Here is an 18,416-nt window from a genome sequence, read left to right as displayed (position 1 = left end):
GGACTACGAGCCCCACAAGGCCGTGCGGCAAACCTAGGGAAGGGCCCGCCCTCAATACAAACTCAGCCGCACAAAAGCCCTGGAAAAAAAAATCAATAAACATTTATTTGATACAGTAATTTTAATACATACAGTTGATGGCCCACCACCGCACCACTCCGGGCCAGGGGATGAGGATGGGGACAGATGATCACAAGGCGGGCAGGACCCAAGCTCACCTCAAAACATCTTGCAAATAAAACACTTTGTAGATAGAATATATATGCATGTATATCTATGGTTACAAGTGATAGCCAGAAATGCACTTGTGTAATGAGAACTGCATTAAAACCAAACAAAGGAACCCAAAGTTTAGGAGGCGCTGCAGTCGGGTATGAGGGGTGACCTGGGAAACCAGGTCTCCAGGGCAAAGGGCCTGTGTTCCACCCACCAGTGGAACACAGAACAACTCTCCCCTCAGAACCACCATAGGGACAGGAAGGCCCCAAAGGCCCCAGGAGGCACCAATATCTGCCTGTGCAGGAACATAAAGTGCACCCTGGTTCTGCATGAAATGTCTGCCCTTGGCACTTTTCTGTTTTGTTTTTTAGGGCAGGGCAAGCGCTGAGCCAGAGGTAGATCTGTAGAGACCCTGACTTTTGCATTTTGCCAAGGACCCAGGGTTTGTTTGGCCCACCCCTCCTGGAGATCTGCCATGATGGTCCCTCTTACCAGGGTCTGTGTAGGCTGGTGGTTACCTTTGAGCCAGAGTAGGAAGGTGGGCAGACTGATGAACCCTGCCCAGGGAGGGCTTTGCCACCTTGGAAGAGCTTTATAGACTAGCTTGCCAAAACCCCTTACCAGCCACCACCAGCTGGCACCTATCCAACTGCCACTTTTGACAGCTGCCCCCACACCCACCTCAAAGACAAAGGAGTTAAAGTGCTAAACATCAAGTAATAGAACCCCCAAGTCCCATATCAAGGCCCACATATGGGCCTTGGGGCATGTTCTGGAAACTCAACCCCCAGCAAACCTAGGCCCTTCTTCTGACAAGTGCTAAGTACCTGAGAGGCTGGGGTGGATGGTCACATCCCATAGAGGTGTTTTGAAAGTGCACTTGGGCCCTGTTCCCTCCCACAATTGCACACCACCACCCAAAAGTCCCAGCCTACCCTTTCAACTTTGACACTGTATCTTACCCATCTCTGTGACCACCCCTTCATCATGTCAAAGGTGTGTAGGAATTGAAGAGCTCATTAGTTCATTCAACACCTCCAGCATATAATGCCAGGGCTGCCCAGAGTCAGAACCATCCTAGATAGGAGTGTACAAGGACTCCATCCCAAATCTCCTGGGTACCCCTCCCCCTTGAGGTTGGGGGGCAGGTGCCAGTTAGTACTACAGCCCAGCTCTACCTTCGGCACCAGGAAACCCTTAGCACCAAAACATAAAATTGTTGAAATATATATATATATACACATATATGTATACATATATATGTAAAAAATTTTTTTCTTAAAAAGTTGCTACTTGTCACAGCAACAAGACTGGCATCAACAACATCCAGGAGACACACACAGGCAAATATCAAAATTCACATCATCTAGGATCAGAAGCAGAGGCCTCAGTCCACCCGTACCCACACAGGAAAAAGCTGTTCTAACCCCTCCAGTCTTCCAATGTGGCTAAGAGGGGTGGGTAGGACCAGGAAGGAGGGCACATCTCTCTTCCAGGCCTTGCCCAACCTGCAGACCCTGTTATCCTCAGGGCCCCCAAAGGGGTGGGGCCCAGCCTAGAGCTGCTACACTGGCTGAGACCCCATCTTTCACTATCCTTCAGTTTCTGTATCGAATGACTGATTGCCACTAGATACTGAGGGCAGATGAAGCAGAGGGAAAAAGAGGGCTTCCTCAGAACTGGGCTTCTGGGCCCACCTAGCATGGTAGACATAAGATGTCTCTCATAGGCGCTACTCCTGGGCTAGAGGCTCCTTCTGGCCAGCCTCTGCTTCACATGGCTGTGGCCTGAGGGAGGCACTACTCAGGGTGCCAACAAGATCAGAAACTAAAGGCTGGAGGTGGAACATTCCAGTCTTTTGCTCTCAGGTTGGGAGCTACAGGTCTGGATCCTACTGAAGGTAGAACACACAGAGTTCTTTCCTTGCCTGGAAGGCTACACACTACACCATGACCACACCAGTCAATAGAGTGAGGCCTGAAGCACAGCAGGGATGACAGAGGAGGGGAGCAGGTCCAGAGAGGTAGAAAACAGAAGCAAGGGGGTCATAAATGGATGCAAGAAGACAGATGGGTGGGTGGCTGTCAGGGCAGCATGGCAGTAGCTAGACAGGGTCTGTCCTGGGAGGTAGCTGGGAATACTGGAGATCCAGTGTTGGGTGGAGGTGAGGCCTAAGTGATGGCAGCCAGGCTGCTCATGTGCCTCGTCAGCCCACAATTATGGGTCACCAGGAATGTCTGAGCCTTGAGGGAGTCAGGATGGGGACCCTACTGGGCCAGAGGGAGGTGGAGATAGGGGCCATTTGGCTGTTCAAGCACACTTTGTACCCCACGGTGCCAAGGCTCTATATTCTGCCAGGTCCAAGAATGTCCGAGTAGGGATGGCTGGGGCCCCTCAGCCTATTGCACTTTTGCTACTGCCCCTGGCACTCCTGGGGAGCCCCACTTAGCCATGTGAGGCAACCTAAACAGGGGAAGGACCACTTTCAGGGAGATTAGAGTGGTTTGCCAACCTCTGGACAGATGGGTGTGTGCGTGTGTGTGCGTGTGTGAGTGTGTGTGTGTGAGTGTGTGTGTGTGTGTGTGTGTGTGTGTGTGTGTAGGTGGAGGACAAGTCTGGAACTGGTTCCCCTAATCTCTGCAAAGCTGGGCATGGTGGCTAGGCCCTGCCCATTAGGCTCACTTTTCAGGTGCCTTCCCAGCTCCAGCCTTCTTCCCAGTGGAGCTTCGGGCCCCCCTGTCTCTGCCTCCTGGGGGCCAGTCATCCCTGTTAGGTGGCAGCTTAGATGCTGGCTCCTCAGAGGACCGTTCCTTGGGTTTGCGGCCTCGCTTCTTTCCTCCTGACAGATTTTTCTTCTTCTCTTTCCTAGGCATCAAGGAGTCCTGGTTCTTGTGTTTGGGAGGTGGATCAGCTGAGGTTCGGAACCAATTCTAGGGAGAAAAAACTTGCAATCAAGACTGGGAACCTTGATCTAAAGCTACCTACCTAACTCTTTTGTCGTTAACTTGTAAACATGTTTATTATTATTATTTTTTGGTGTGTGTGTCTGTATGTGCATGTAAGTGCAGGGGCTTATGGGGACTAGGGAGCTATAGCTGTAGACAGTTGTGAATCTCTTGACATAGGTGCTGGGAAACAAATCCTTGTCATCTGGAAGAGCATCTTAACCACTGATACATTTTTCCAACCCACCTAAACTATTTTTTGGCTGGACATGTAACTGCTAGGAAGCAGCTGAAGACAAGGGTTTCCCTGCCTTGGGAGGCTCTTCTCAGGGGCCAGGTACCAAGCTAGGGCCCCACCAGACTATTCTTTTTGCTTTTTCATTTTTCTTCAAGATTTATCACCACATGGTCTGGACATGTCAGGGGAAGTGAACTGTATTTTGAAAAGATAACACCAGATTTCTCAGTGTACACCATCTGAGCCACTTGTTTTCTACCACCCATCCCTAAGGTCAGTCTCCAGGCCTGCAAGCCCAGAAGATAACTTTCATACCTCTGCATGGGTCTTAAGGATGTGGTACTTGACACCGCTCTCAGAGCTGAACTCTTTGGGACACAGCAGGCAGTGGTACTTCCCCACCAGGTGGTCCCCCTGCAATGCACAGTGGTCCAGTACCCAACCTTCGGAAGATTCAAAGCACCCACATCTGGTCCAAGCCCTTATTGTGCTGCTAAAAGGTTAGGACTGGGGTCAGCCAAAGAGAAACTGCACTGTTTTCCAGGATGTGTGTACTAAGGTTATTAAGCCACCACTGCTAGGAGTAGGAAATAAAAGGAGAGTGGGATGAGGCAGGGGTCACAGTCCTTTGGTGAATGTACTCATCTCAAGCCAAGTGTGCTCTCTGCTCAGGTCAGGATGAACACTTACACCACATAAGATAAGGAGATCCAGGAAAGGATTTGGAACCAAATGGCTAGTGTAGGGAACAGAGAGGGATTCTGGGCTACCTGTTGAGTACCTACTAGTCTCTGAGATGTAATAGACAGGGTAGGGGTCTTACACTGATACAGGTAAACCCTTGGCAAGAGAAAGCTGGAAGTGCTCAGTGCCCCACCCAACCATGGGGATAATTCTGGAACCAGAACTGACCTTGCTGCAGCTGGCAAGATGGGCCTTGAGGCCGGACACACTGGAGTAGATGGCTTCACAGCACTGCAGGCAGGAGACAGCTGTGGAGGAAGCCCTCCCACAACTCCACACAAGGGGCACCCCATCCTCAACCCCAGAGCATTCTGGGGCTTCTCTGAGGGCAGGTCCCTGGAGCCTTGGATTTTGGGCAGGGTGGGTAGATGGGCCCCCCCAGGCTGCAGTCCCTTTTGTTGGCATGGTATCTATATGAAGACTCTACATGAAGCCAGGGTCAAAGATAGGCTAAAGCTGGTTACTTCCCAATAGGACATTCACTGTCTTAACCTCTACTGTTGCCTGAAGGGCCAAACCTAAGCCCTCTATCCTGGAGCCCCAACACCCCACACCCACTATGTGCTGGTCCCAGCTTACATCATTGGGACAGTTCACATGGCCTTTCTCCTTGACTTCATTCTTCCATGCCTCCAGGAGCTGGGGATTAAGTGTAGGGAGGCCTGGCCGAGTGTAGTTGAGCTGCAAAGCCAGGCACAGCACCAGGTGAGCTTCAGGCTGAGGCACATGCTGCTCTGACACAATGCATGTGCGTCTGCAGCAGGCTCACTGCCCCTTCACAGACGGGGTTAGTAGATGGCCAAGGTCACAAGAACATGGCTGCCACAGGGGAATCATATGAGGCCTGTCCTGGTCAGAGACCAAGAAGTTGGGGGAGCAATTAGGGAATGACCTAGGGCCAAGATCCTGCCCATCCCTTAGGTGGGCCACTCACCCTTGCAGTCTCAGGCACGAGGTCATCCTTCATGCGCCGTTTGGTCCAGTCACGGGCCAGTTCATCCTCTGCAATCTCCTGTAGATGGAACACAGCAACCTGGGCCGATGTGCGACGGATGCGACCACTTGGGGTCCGTTCTACTCCAAGCAGGTCCTCAGCCTCAGGGATCTTGTCTGTGGGCTCCTCGGGGGGCTAGATAGCAAGGACACACAGAGGCCAGTATAAGCCATGGAGAAGGAAGACATCCAGAGGCCAGGAGTTAACAGTTGGCATGAGCTGTAGGCCATGTGTGGTCTCTGCAGGTATTGGGAGACCCAGGATGCACGCAAGTGGTGGGAGATACAGACACAACAAATACATCTTTCCTCTCAGGACACACAAGACTTAAGATCACCAAGGGCAGGGATTACACTTATCAGGGAGCACATGAACTCACAAAGCACATGCCTGACACAACACAGGTCATCAGAGCAAGGACATGGTGGATAATAGGCCACTCACCGGGGCTGTGTGCTCTGAACGCACATGGTAGTCATGGCCAGCTTTGGATCGGTAAGTCTTGCCACAGTGGGTACAGGGGAAGGAGGGACTGTCTACCTCACATGGTGGCTTCCCACAGCGCCGCTGGTGGTACTGATAACCCATGAGGCTGGAGAAGGCGGCTCCACAGCCCTGGGGATCCAGGTCAGGGACCAGGTAAGCAATCACCCGAGTTCCCAAGCCCACAACCCACCCCCACCGCCATGGCCCACACAGACCTCTTGGGGGCAGCGCAGCCGTCCCATCTGCTTCAGCACCTTTCGAAGCCTTTCTCGCTCCTCCTGCTCTCCCCCCTCAGAGGCCTCAGCATCAGTGGGCTGGAGACAGAGCAAGCCTCAGACCTGATGCCAGCCGGGAGTTAGGGCCACAGATCCAGAATCAAGCACAGAGGAGCAGCGGTGCAATGAGAGCTCGGCAGTCAGGGCTAGACAGGGAGCTGGGGGGTCAGGCAGCATACCTTGGCACTGTGTTCGGCCATGGTATGGTAGTTCAGGCCAGCCTTGGACTTGAACTGTTTCCGGCAGTGCTGGCACTTCAGTGCTTCCTGCAACTGTAGACAGGGCCTAACTATGAGAAACCCATCTAGGTCAGGGGACCTTCCCTCCCAGTACCTTGGGGGGCAGGAGGCTTACCTTATGACATACTTCCATATGCTTTTTGAGCCCCACGAGAGTCTTCCGGGTAACCACATTGCAGGTGGGGCAGACAGCCTCGCCCCGTTCATGGATGGCTCGCTGCCACTGCTCCTCAAGGCCACCTGTGAGGCAGGGTCAGGCCTCAGGCTTGTGGGGCTCCTGAATGCCCTGGACTCCAGGAGCAGCCCCCATGCCTTTGCTACAGGATCCAGCCCACCATGGAGACCTGTCCTGGGTCCTGCCAAGCAGCCCCCACCTGGGGCTGGGTGGGCCACAGGAGCTGATGCCTCCTTGCTGACAGTGACAGGGGTGGCCAGCACCTTCTTCCTCACTTCCTCGGAGACTGATCCTTCTTGTTTCTTGGAGCGATGAACTCGGGCCTTGTCTTCAGCTTTGGCCAGGCCTGTATGCACACACAATGTAAATAAGACATATGGGCTAAATACTGGCATACTCAAGTCTCAGAGGTCTCCAGCTGGCTGGGGTCTTACCTTTGAGCCCAAAGGTCCCTGAGATAGATGGTTGCTCCCCTGTGAACTTCTTGGGTGTTTTCTGTTTCCTTCCTGACTCAGGGGAAAGAAAATGAGTACCAAGATCCTGGTAACGTACTATTGAAAGGCCAGAGTCCACGTGGTCAGTTTCCCAGTGCTCTTTTCTTACTGTGTTTTGTGCGCTCGGGGTCCTCTTCTGGCGGGGATGCTGGGTCTGCAGGCCGCAGTGCCTCTTTGCCCATCAAGGGCCTGCTTCCTGGCAGTAGGGAGCTATTGCTGGGATCTGTACCCAGCTGGAAAGTCATACTCTGGCCCATGGTGGATGGGCTATACTCTCCATTCTCTGTCCTTGCCTGCTTGGGTAGGATGGGGCAGGTGTCCAAACTGTCTGCAGCCCTGCAAGTGTAGGCAAGGTGAGGTCCAGGTGAACCCAGTGGCCCTCTCACCACCCCCAGGCACATCTGACAACTTACCACCCCAAATGACTTCCTGTACCTTTTCTTATTGCTGTTCTTGCCTGTAGCACGAGGTGTTTTGTTCTCAGATTTAGTCAGCAATACCATTTTGCAGGGTGGTGTGTGTCTGGTGATGGCAATGGGCCTGTTGACCGGCACTGGCTTGCTGACCACAATGGGCCTGCTCACTGGTACTGGCTTGGTGAGTGGCACAGGTTTTGTAACTGTCACTAGCTTGGTAACCGGCATGTGTTTGGTGAGTGGCACAGGTTTGGTGATTGGGATGGGCTTGGAGACTGGCACAGGTCTAGAAACTGTCATGGGCCTACTGACTGTGACAGGCTTAGTGACTGGCATAGGCCTGCTGACTGTGACTGGCTTACTGATGCCAATGGGTTTGCTGACTCCCACTGGTTTGCCAACAGTAACAGGTTTGCTCACTCCGATGGGCTTGCTGACCCCAACAGGCCGGTTGATGGTGACCGGCCGGCTGACAGGGCCAGGCTTAGGGGTAGGCAGAGGATGTTCCATGTGATTCCAAATCCGGTGCTTCTCCAGCTGGGTCTTGGAGGTGAATGCGGCCTCGCAGAAGGGGCAAGGGAAGGCCAGCCTATCTGAGATAGCGCCCTGGGCAGGGAGGGCAGGTGTGGGATGGGGCCCCGGGGGCCTCTGCCCAGATGCACTCCCAGGCCTCCTCTTCCCCGACCCGCAGCCCCTTACCCCTTGGCACCGCTGATAGTGGTACTTGAGCCCGTAGATGCTGGGGAACTCTAGCCAGCACCCTGAGTTTGGACACTTCACCCTTGAATGTGCCTTGAATTCATCTTTCCACTGATTCATCAGGGAGAACTGGACAGAGGAAAAGGCCAAACTGCTGACCTGCAGCTACCCAGACTCAAAGGCCCCAAACCAAATGAGCCCTTCAAACCTCAAGAGCAGACCAAGTATTCAACCATGTTGCAGACCTATGCTGCAGACTACTAACGTACCCCACTGGGACCTTATAATGGTCAGATGCAAGGGCCCTTGGCCACATGCTGAAACAAGCTGGCACAGGACGTGTTGTGGGCAAGTAAGGGTAGGGCAGTGGCCTTCATGGGCTGAATAGTATGAGCACCCCCCCCCAACCCCACCCTCAGGGAGCTCACAGGAATATCTCGCAGAGCTTGATTCTCAGCTTTCGGCCTCCCTTTTTTCTTCCCTTCTGTCCTGTCACTGGCTGGGTTTCCAGGGTCAAAGCAGAGTGAGGCCTGGCTAGGCACTGTATGACCACTGTGAACCACTGGCATTCCTGCAGCACAGGAGAGAGCAAGGCTCAGTGGGTGCACAACATCACCAACCCCCAGGGGCAGCAAGCACCAAGGCCCAGGGCTATAGCTAACCTAGGACAAGAGCCTAAGCCTCAGGCTAACAATCTCCATCCCAAGAAGGTCCTCAGGATACCCAAGGAGGTAGCCTACTCTACCACTGGCTATCTGTACCCTCTAGAATTGATCTCTGCCATGGCTCCTTACCCAGCTTTGGTGGATCCTGCAACATGGGAAGCTGGACATCCTTGCGGCTGCCAGCCTTTCCAGATCCACTTTTGCTGGACCCTTGAAGCCGGCGGCCTCCTCCAACACAGAAGGGTTCAGTCATCTCTATAGAGCAAGTGCACAGACCTATGAACTGAATGGGCCCAACCCAGGGCTGTCGCTGGGGCTATCCTAGAGACCCACAATAGGCCTCACTAGCCCATCAAAAAGGACATAATGGGGGCTTCTAACTCAGGGAAAGGGGTTTGCACGACAAGTTCTCTTTAAATAACCCACAAGGCACAAGCACTGTGGAAAGAGCTGAGGCTGTCACTACATCTGACACACTCACTTCCTCATCTAGACACACACCACAGGAGGCAAAGGACCCTGTGGGGCCTGTGTTCAGAATGGGACTGTGCAACGGGAAGGACACTGATAATATCCCTCGTGGGGGACAATTCACCAGTAATGGTTGCTGACTCAAAGGTAGCCATGCCATGATGCCTCAGGGACACCTTCTCCTTAGGGCCCTGGCCCCTGCCCATCCCGATATGTAACACTAGCTTACCCAGATGGGCACCCCTGAAGACCTCTCTATGGACACAGAAGACAGCCAACATGAGAGATGAAGGCCTGCTTCCCCACCACATGCACCCATGTCTCTGGTGAGCGAATGAAGACCCACTGGAACTCCATTTTGGTTCCAATGCTTGCTGAGCCATCCTACCTGCCTGTCTTCCCAGCCTCCTGTGTAGTCAGGGTGAGGCACTGGTTCAGACCCTGAGCCACCACAGGCTATCAGGCCACCGCTGCTTGCTATTCTCAATAACTCCGAGGTTCCTTACCCAGGAACCCACTTCAGCTAAACAAGTTGCAGCCAATGCCGGCTCAAGCTCTAGAGCCTGCCAGGCTGAAGCACAGAGCATGGGGGGGGCGCGTGCGGGGGGAGCGGGGGTTCCAGGGACCTGTTCTGCTTGAGACATCTCATACCCTGAAAACTGAGGGGGCTCTGACCGCAGACAGCCATGTGGAAGCCTCTCAGAGGTACCCAAAGCCACAGAAGGGGGCGGTACCAAGGAGCAAGGTTCAAGCAGGTGACCCGTCTCCTGCCAGTTTTTGATCAACTCCAATCAGAGGGGATATGTAGGGGCTGCTATTCCGGGAGCGCTCAGGTTAGAGGTCTGGACAGACACTGTCCACTGCCAATAGCAACACCCCATGCTGGGCCTAGGGGGTGAGGGGGTGTCTTAAACCAACCAAAGTTCTCTGGGTGTCCTCCTTTTGTAGCTTCAGAGGGAAACGAGTCATCCAGAATCCTGATAATATTTGAGGCCAGGGGTAAAGGGCCTGCTGCACCCTTCCAGTCTGGTCAGAGATCAGTTAGGGGTAAGGCATGGTGGTCGCCAGAGTAGAAGGAAAATCCCTCCACCACCTGGGGTCCCCAGGATCTCGCTTATAGCCTCCGGGGGAAGAGGGCGCCGCCGCGGACTCAGGCCACTCGCCTGGTCTGGCGAGCGCTGCCAAGACGAGCACCTGAAGGACCGCGGCCACCCACCTGTCACCTGAGGCCGGACACGGGCTGCAGCCTGGGCCCGGAAGCGCCGACCGCGGGGGGGCGAAGGCAGTGAACCAAAATGGCGACTTTTTCTGGAGAAGGAGGAGGCGGGAGGACGGCGCCGACGCGGGGAGCGGGGCGCGGCGCGGGTCCGGGCGCGGCGGGGAGGCGGGCTGAGTACTCGGCTGGTGCGGGGCGCGGGCTGGCGCCGGGGCCGCGGTAGGGCAAGCACAGCCGGCGCTTACCTGCAGCGCCCAACGGGTGCGACCGGGCCAGGCCGGAGCCGGAGCCGGAGCCGGGGCCGGGGCCGGGGCGCGGGGCGCGGGGCGCGGGGTCCGGGCGGCGCACACTGCGCGCCGTGCTGCGCACATGCGCGCTCCCGCCCCTCCCACCTTTGACAGTTTTACTGCGGGGGGGAGGGGGCGAACTCTCGCGGTATTCACGCGGCAGCCGCTGCGGGGAAGGGGCCGGTGGGCCCTGCCTGCGCCTCGAGGCTGTGAGATCCGTGTCCAGGGTGGTACCTGACAGGCCGGGAGGCCCGCCAAGCGTGCCTAGGGCAGGGGTCGCTTTGTGGACAGTCCAGTAAACTGAGGCATGTCAGGAACTCTCTGAACACTACTCCAAATTCTCTCACAGATTAAGCTACCTGTCTGGCTGCGCTAGCTCAAGTAGACCCTAGGAGGAAAGATTGCCATTAGAGGAACTACATAGGCTGTCAGGCAGGGTGAGCCCCAGCCTCTATCTGTCCCTGTGGCCACCTTAGTCAATCTAGACGCTGTAAGACCATTGAGCTTGATTGAGATTACTGGCTATTGGATCAACTCCCATCATTGTGAACAATGGTTCTAGATCAACGGCCAGTATCTAGCTCCTCTGGCCAGAGCCTGGGCTGCTAGAGTCAGATCTGGGGTTAATGACGACCCAACACACAGGATTTGGGAATAAATGAAGCAGAGAGAAATAAACTTTGGCAGACCGGGGAGGAGAAACTGACTGGTAGAGTGAAAAGATAAGGGATAAGCTTTCATTTGTTCGCAGCCTGCATCAGGAGGGAAGAGAAGAAAACTGTGCTTTCATTTGGTGACCACAGTACTGTCATCCCAGACCCCCCTCTGTGTTTTGAAAAAGGGTCTCACTATGTAGCCTCTGGCTAGCCTGGAACTCACTTTGTTTGTAACAAGGTTGGCATCAAACTCAGATGCCTCCCACATGGTGGGATTGAAGGCATTTTCCACCTCTTGCCATTCCACCAGGATGTGGAGCCTCAGAATGTTGGTAGGGGTCAGTGTTCAGTCTGGGGTACATTCAAGGTTGTCACCTTTCCCTGTATGACTCTGAGTGTTCGCAAGTGTGATATGCCAGTGCCCACAGCCCACAGGCTGATATGTGTTTAAGTGACCATGTGTGTCAGATGGCAGTTGTGTGTAGGCCTCACAATGTCATGGCACATTTGCTTGTCCTGTTGTAGACAAGATGTCCACCTGTGTAACAGGGTGTGTGGGATATGTGTAGTATATTCAGGTTATGCATATCCATGTTTAACTATGCGTCAGGATTTAAAGGGCTGATTTCTTTTTTTTTTTAAAAAAAAGATTTATTTATTATGTATACTGTGTTCTGTCTGCATGTATCCCTGCAGTCCATAAGAGGGCATCAGATTTCATAACAGATGGTTGTGAGCCAACATGTAATTGTTGGGAATTGAACTCAGGACCTCCGGAAATCCAGCTGTTGTTCTTAACCACTGAGCCATCTCTCCAGTCCAAAAAAAGGGTGTTTTTTTTTAAAAACATTTGCGTGTATACGTATGCACAGAGGCCAGAAACTGGAGTTGGGAGTTATAGGCAGTTGTGATTACCTGAAGTAGATGCTAGGAACTCAACTCTACAAAAGTAGCAAGTGTTTTTGTTTTGTTTTTTGTTTGTTTGAGAGAGGGTTTCTCTGTGTAGCTTTGGAGCTTTTCATGGAACTTGCTCTGTAGATCAGGCTGGCCTCAAATTCACATAGATCTTTCTGTCTGCCTGGCTAAGAGCAGCAAGTGCTCTAAATTACTATGTCAACTCTCCAGCCCTACCTCCCTGTAACTGGCTTTTGTGTGTATCTAGGTGTCAAGTCATTTTGCAATGTAGTGTGTTTATGTGCACCATGTAGTATGTCTTGTGTGTTTGTGTTAGTGGGTGATTATACATTACTATTTGTGTGCTTGGGTAATTATATCTGTGCATATGGGGATGTTACATATCTTTATAGGTATCCCTTCATCTGGTCAAATATGTATGTGTGCTTGTATATATTCAGGCATGTCTGTGTGTTGTGGCTTATGCCTCTGTGTTCCTATTTGTATGTCTAAGTGCTGTGTTGAGTGTGTGTGCTCCACGTGTTATGTATGTCAGGCTTTGGCTGAAAAGTGAGCCCCCAACAGATGACCATGTTAAATTCCTAAACCTGTAGTGATACTTTATTTGAAAAAAGGGTTTTTGTAGATGTGACTGAAATTCTTGAGATCTATCTGGATTACCCAAGTGGACCCTACATTTAAAGGGTACATGTAAGAGTCAGAAGAGAGTGATCACAGAGATAGATTAGTGATGTAGCCTTGAGCCCAGGAATACCAGACAGACATTCGAAAACAAAATAAAAGGATTCTTCTCTACTTTTAGAGGATCTGTGTTTCTGTTTCAGTGCTGGAGATCAAACGTAGGCCTGGGCCACATACTGTCCAATATCATTAAGCTACACTCTCAGACAATGAGCCAACAGGAACCCAGTGTTAGAGCAGCTCCAGAGAGCCTCATTCCACATACCCAAGCTGTTGTTCTGAGTGTGTCAGGGCTGCTGTGTCCCAATCTGGGGAAACATGCATAGGACCTCTACCTAAGACATCTTGTTTGCCCTGGTGTCCTGGAGTTACCAGGTAGTGTCTCCAGGATGTAACATTATTGCCCTCTAGTGGTTCTATCTGTAGGCACTGGTCCTCAGAGATCCAACACTGGTGGCATTTGAGAACCAGATTTATTTCTGATTTTTTTTTTTTTTTTTTTTTTTTTTTTGTCAGAGTATAAAAAAGTGACCAAAAACCAAGGAAGACAGGACAGGAGCATAGGATAGAAAAGTCAGGAAAGAGAAATGGGGCAGAGAGAGCCCTCCGGTTGCAGGAACAAGGACTGGGGGATTCTAAAGGCAAGCAGACACAACAAGGTGGCCCTTCCATGGGTGGAGGGCACACAGGACAGGAGATGCCAGGTCAGTGGCCTAAATTAACTGTAATGAGCGACCTTGAATTGAGGCCAGCTTCTGGCACACAGAGGGACTAGAGGCTGAGCCTCAACTGTCCCTGAGATTTTAGAGTCCCTGGGAAAGTTAGTAGATGGCAGGATGAGAGTGAGCTGCTGGGGTTATCCTCACTGTCTTTCTTCCTGACAGCACCAGCCCCCAAATACCCAAGGAAGTGTTGTTCAGGTGTCTGGTGACACATGAGAGGAACAGCCCTACATACTTTTCTTGGAAAAATTATAAATACAGACTTTTCTTGGGAAAGCTGCAGAGGTGTGGGCATGCACTCGTGCTCGAGTGTGCACGCACATTTCTTCAAGGTGGTCTCTAAGAGTCATGAAATGAAATAGGGAAGATGCTTAAAGTAAGACTTCCTCAAAGGTAAGGTTGAGAACATTGCTTAACCGGTGGCTGGACATGAAGTTACCTGAACAGCACTGGCGTCTGTGGTGTGCCACACACTGGCCTTGGAGCTTGAGCATCTTGGACCCCTCTCAACTTCACTTGTCATGAGTGGGTAGGTTATGCTGAAGTTTCACAATCACTGAGTGAAGCACATGGCATGATACCTAGCTGGACTGCTGACCGTCACTGTGGATAACAGGTTGGGCCTGCTATACTCTGAGTGGGTTAGGGAAGGGATACACCTGAAAGAGAGCCAAGAAAAGCTTGTCCCACTGTGTGGCTGACCTGGAGGTGGCTGGGGAAGACACAGAATTAAAAGACTTAAGGGGAGAACTCCTGACTCAGGAGATGGGGGGTGGTCACATGTTGGAGGGAACATAAATAAACAGACTCCCTGGGAGTCTGGGGACATTCAAACCCCACTCTTGCTCCAGGCAGCTGCCCTGTTTGCTGCCAGCAGCACCAGGGGGTGGACCTGGGCTTGGATCCCAGAAGAAGGGTCTTCAAGCAGGCAGCAACCACCCACCCAGTCACAGGGCAGAACCTATAGTGCCTCTCCAGAAGAACCTGGAGGTGGCAGTCCTGCCCCTCCCTGTTCACTGGGCTAGGTTTGGCCACTAGGGTATCCTGCAGGATCCAAAGGGGCTGTAGGGCCAGGTCTGCCTCATCCTTGGCTGTGGGCTCTGGTCACAGTGTTGGGGTCTGGGGTCCAAGTCTAGGCAGCAGCTAGGACATATTTCCGAAGGAAGCTGTGGGATCGACAGGAGGGACAGTTGGATTTTTGGCACACCCCAGGATGGTCCTTACCAGATGCCTCCAACCACCCTTCTATGGTCAGAATAGTCATCCTACAACCCTCAGCCTGGTCCCGTCCCTTAGTCCAGGTACTCCAGGTCCCTGCTACTAACCTTGGCTAAGCAGCTGCAGGCTCCGCCCCTCCTCACGCACCTGCAGGTGGAGCACCTGCTGCAGCACCTCCTGCCTCTGGGCCTCTTGAGTCAACCCCATTCTCTGCAGCTTATCTGCATTCAGTCTCAGCAGAGCGCGGCCTAGGGAGAGAGAAGGAAGGAGTCAGTGAGGCAAACAGAGGCAAGGTAGATAGGCCGTACAATAAGACTTTCCATCAAGATTAAAAAAAAAAAATCATAACCAAAGCAAACAACAACAAAAACATACCAGACTAAGAAAGAAGAGCAGAGACGCGGGGATTCTTAAAGGGAGAAAGGTACAGAGAAAGACAAGACAGATCAAAAGATAGGTCAGAGAGACTGGGAGAGGCAGAGAGACACACACAGCAGAGGCACAGAAGGAGGCTGGCGTGGAGGATACAGGGAAACAAGGCTGACTAAGTGAGGTGGAGGCTCTCTTGAGCACCCTGATCCTCCCTAACCCATAACCCACCATACCAGTGATGGCATGCTGGGAGAAGGCCTCGACATAGACGAGGTAGTTGTGAGGACAATGCTTCTTGAGCCACTTGCAAACATCCTGCTGGCTCCACAAGACCACTGGCCTTGTCAGGCCACCCAGTGAAGGGCTTGTATGGTACAAGCCATAGTGATCAGAGTATAGCCGGGCCTGCAGGTGGGGAGGTAAGGTCAGTAGAATGAAGGTAAATAAAAATTGAGAGCAAGGGCTAAGATTAGGTGGGGTAGGTAGGTACCTGGGGGGTCTCTGAGCCTGGCTGTTGAAGGAGCTTGATTGGCCTGCTGCTGGATGCCCTCTGGCTGCGGGAGTCATGCCAGGTGAGGCTGGTGCCTGGTGTCCGAGGCAGGTGGCAGGGTATGTTCTCAGCTGATACTGTGTGCTCTAGGAGGGTCTGGCAGAAGCTGAAATGGGCAGTGGCTGTATGCAGGGATTCCTAGTCAGAGTGGCCAAGGGTGGGCTCCTCCCCTGTGAGCCAGCTTCCTGACAAGTAAGTCTTCTGTCTACCAATGAGGGGTAATTTCTCCTCTGGGGAGACTCTCAAGCCCCCGAGGCAGAAGAAAAATTTTCCAGAGTTGCCTTGAAGACATCTTTAAGAAGATAAAGTGGACAGACCACACTCTTCCCCCAAGTGCGCTTAGATTGGAGGATACACCCCCCCTATAGCCAGGGCAGGGGAGCTGTCCCAGCGCTGCCCTGACTTGCTTTGCTCTTGCTTTGGGCTGGCACATAAGCCTCCCACATGCCATTCAGGACCAGGGTGTACACATACATCTGTCTTCAACAGTTACTATGATTCATTGACAAAAAGTTTGAACTTTTGGGACGCTGACAACAGGAACTTGCCAGACACATGCTTGATTTCCCTTCTGTGTGGCTTCTGCTTCACCCCAGAGCAACTAGTGTGAATAGGGTGCCAGCTAGGAAGGGACTGGTCAGCACAGATGTACTGAGGACCTTCTTCCCCCACTAATTCATTGCACTTGTTAAGTTGGTTTTAGAGAATTACTACTGACATGAGTCTGGGGACAACCAATGTCTGGTCTTGTGTGTCAGGTCTTGGCACACAGAAAGCACCCATAAGCACTGTATATGGACAGATGTCTCTGTGGTGCCTCCAAGCCAACAGAAGAAAGAAGGTGGGCTTAAGAAGCATGTAGTACCACTCTGAGGCAGCCTGTAGTACCATAAGACTTATAAGTGAGCAAGGTTCAGGGAATAGGTAGTGTAGTTTGAGAGCTTGGCAGGGCCTCCCCTGGACTAGGGCTAGAATGCACCCATCTCATAAGGGAAACCAGTCTAACATCTTAGCCAAAGCCAGCCGCACCTGCCAGGGCTCCCCAGGCCCCGCCTATTTGCTCCCTGCGCTGGGCCAAGGTCTGTCTTTCCCAATCCCAACCTCAGAATTAAATGCCTGGGCTCCAGCGTTACAGCTTGGGGAGGGTTTTCTCTGTGTGAAGTAAAGGGTGATCAGAGTGTGGTGTCAGCTTGGTGAAGAAGCTCCTGACAGTCCTCCCCACACCAAGCCAAGGCCTGAGACTGACCGCCGCCCTCCTGCCAACCCTCCTGCCCCATAACGCTGGACAAAGACTTCCCCCGCGGTGGCCGCCCCCGGAAACCCTGAGTCCAGCCCCAGTGCTCTCCTTGGGCCCAGTACCCCTCCCGCTCCCATCCCACTGCCCACGATATTCCTGCTTCTGGGTCCATCCCAGCTCACCGTCCACATCCGGGCGCTCCCCGAAGCCTGAACGCACAGCCCCGGCGCGAGCTCGCGTGGGGCTCAGCTTTGACCTCAGCTCGGTGAACATGGAGCCCGCCAGTGCGCGGCTCGGGTACACGCCCCTCGCGGAGTACCAGGCGGCCAGTACGGCCGATGGGCAACGCGCACCGCGTCCCCACCCGCCCGAGCCCGCCGAGCCCAAGCCGGTCCCCGCGGCCCGGGAGTCTGCGCGGCAAAGCACCTGCCGCCCAGCCCTGGGCGCAAGGCGCGCTCCGGGAGCTCGGAGGTGTATCGGCGGCGCGCGGGCTGCGTATGCTGAGGGTGTCCGCCAGGGCAAAAGGCGTCCTTGCGCACCTGGCTCTGCGGACCAGCCTCTCTTGCAACGTGCTGGAGGAGCTTTGCAGTTGGCAAGCGAGGAACTGCCGGTCCCCTCAGTGTGGTAGTGGTGGCCTTTTACTTACACTGCCTAGCCAAGGGCTGGATCAATCTCTCCCAAATACCCCCATGTCCTAACTAATTCATTTCCTTTTAAATTTTATGAATGTTTTGCCCGAATGTATATGTCTGTGCACCATTCATGTACCTGATGCCCAGAAGCAGAAATCGGATCCCCCGGCACTGGGGTCATGGTCATCTGTGAGTTGCCATGTGGGTGAACCCGTGTCCGCTGCAAAGATATGAGGTATTCTCTTAATTACCGAGCTATATCTCCATCCCCACTTGCCCATTCTTTACTGGAGCGTTCTCTCATCTCAGACCACTTTCCAGAGACACTAACTAGTTGACTCTTGCCGGGGGGGGGGGGTCACTTTGAACTCCAGGCAGTACTATGCCTCTCTGTTGAGCTCCTGAATCACGGACTCAATCCTGCTCCTCCCTAAAAGCTTGTCTGGGGAGCCAAGAATGGTTGTTTGCTTCAGAACCCCACTGAAAAGCATTGGACGCAGAAGTCTGGTTGCCTGGTCCAGCATAGAGTATAGGTCGCAGCAATTTGCAGTTTTTCCTGTGTGCCTTAGAGTCTGGTGCTCTCCTCAGGTGTGGGTGGTATAAGAAAAGTGAGGCAGAGAGGCAGAGTCTATCTCAACAGGTTGAGACTGCTTTAATGAATCAGAGGGGGCCCAAACTTTTCACAGGATGAAGGGGGGAGCACATACAGAGAGCTTGGGACACACACACACACACACACACACACAATTAGTAGCTACCAGGAAGGTAGTTATTTTTGGGATTTAACTGGGGGCAGGGTTGTTTCCCCTAGCATATTGTTTCTGCAAGTAGAGCCCACCATCCCTGGGGCTAAGCAATTCTTTATAGCTT

At 53.0% G+C, this 18,416-nt stretch overlaps 2 protein-coding genes across 7 annotated transcripts; both read right to left on the bottom strand.

The window, feature by feature from the left end:
* Positions 1–2,777: 2,777 nt before the first annotated feature.
* Znf512b (zinc finger protein 512B) lies at positions 2,778–10,477 on the bottom strand. 6 transcript variants are annotated; one of them, XM_051184218.1, is made up of 17 exons: positions 10,277–10,460; positions 8,719–8,844; positions 8,353–8,495; positions 7,925–8,053; positions 7,245–7,831; positions 6,919–7,145; positions 6,750–6,821; positions 6,476–6,661; positions 6,256–6,380; positions 6,081–6,173; positions 5,842–5,940; positions 5,585–5,755; positions 5,081–5,275; positions 4,726–4,827; positions 4,315–4,377; positions 3,718–3,816; positions 2,778–3,149 (listed from the first exon to the last, which is right to left on the bottom strand). In XM_051184218.1, the coding sequence occupies exons 2-17, from the start codon at positions 8,840–8,842 to the stop codon at positions 2,898–2,900; spliced, it is 2,667 nt and encodes an 888-aa protein (XP_051040175.1). In that variant the 5' UTR covers positions 8,843–8,844; positions 10,277–10,460; the 3' UTR covers positions 2,778–2,897. The 6 variants fall into 6 exon arrangements, with proteins under 6 accessions (XP_051040175.1, XP_051040157.1, XP_051040148.1 ...); XM_051184229.1 differs by having other exon boundaries at positions 2,779–3,149; positions 6,515–6,661; positions 10,277–10,456; XM_051184200.1 differs by having other exon boundaries at positions 6,485–6,661; positions 7,245–8,053; positions 10,277–10,464.
* Positions 10,478–13,860: 3,383 nt separating this feature from the next.
* Positions 13,861–17,314, bottom strand: Samd10 (sterile alpha motif domain containing 10). The gene is made up of 5 exons (XM_051184176.1): positions 17,097–17,314; positions 15,618–15,799; positions 15,361–15,532; positions 14,863–15,003; positions 13,861–14,703 (listed from the first exon to the last, which is right to left on the bottom strand). The coding sequence occupies exons 1-5, from the start codon at positions 17,185–17,187 to the stop codon at positions 14,681–14,683; spliced, it is 609 nt and encodes a 202-aa protein (XP_051040133.1). The 5' UTR covers positions 17,188–17,314; the 3' UTR covers positions 13,861–14,680.
* Between the last annotated feature and the right edge of the window lie 1,102 nt (positions 17,315–18,416).

This window comes from Phodopus roborovskii, unplaced genomic scaffold (assembly GCF_943737965.1).
Source record: "Phodopus roborovskii unplaced genomic scaffold, PHOROB, whole genome shotgun sequence".
NCBI classification, from domain to species: Eukaryota; Metazoa; Chordata; class Mammalia; order Rodentia; family Cricetidae; genus Phodopus; species Phodopus roborovskii.
Note: the sequence above shows the minus strand (reverse complement) of the source record. Positions and strands in the feature narration are given on the sequence as shown.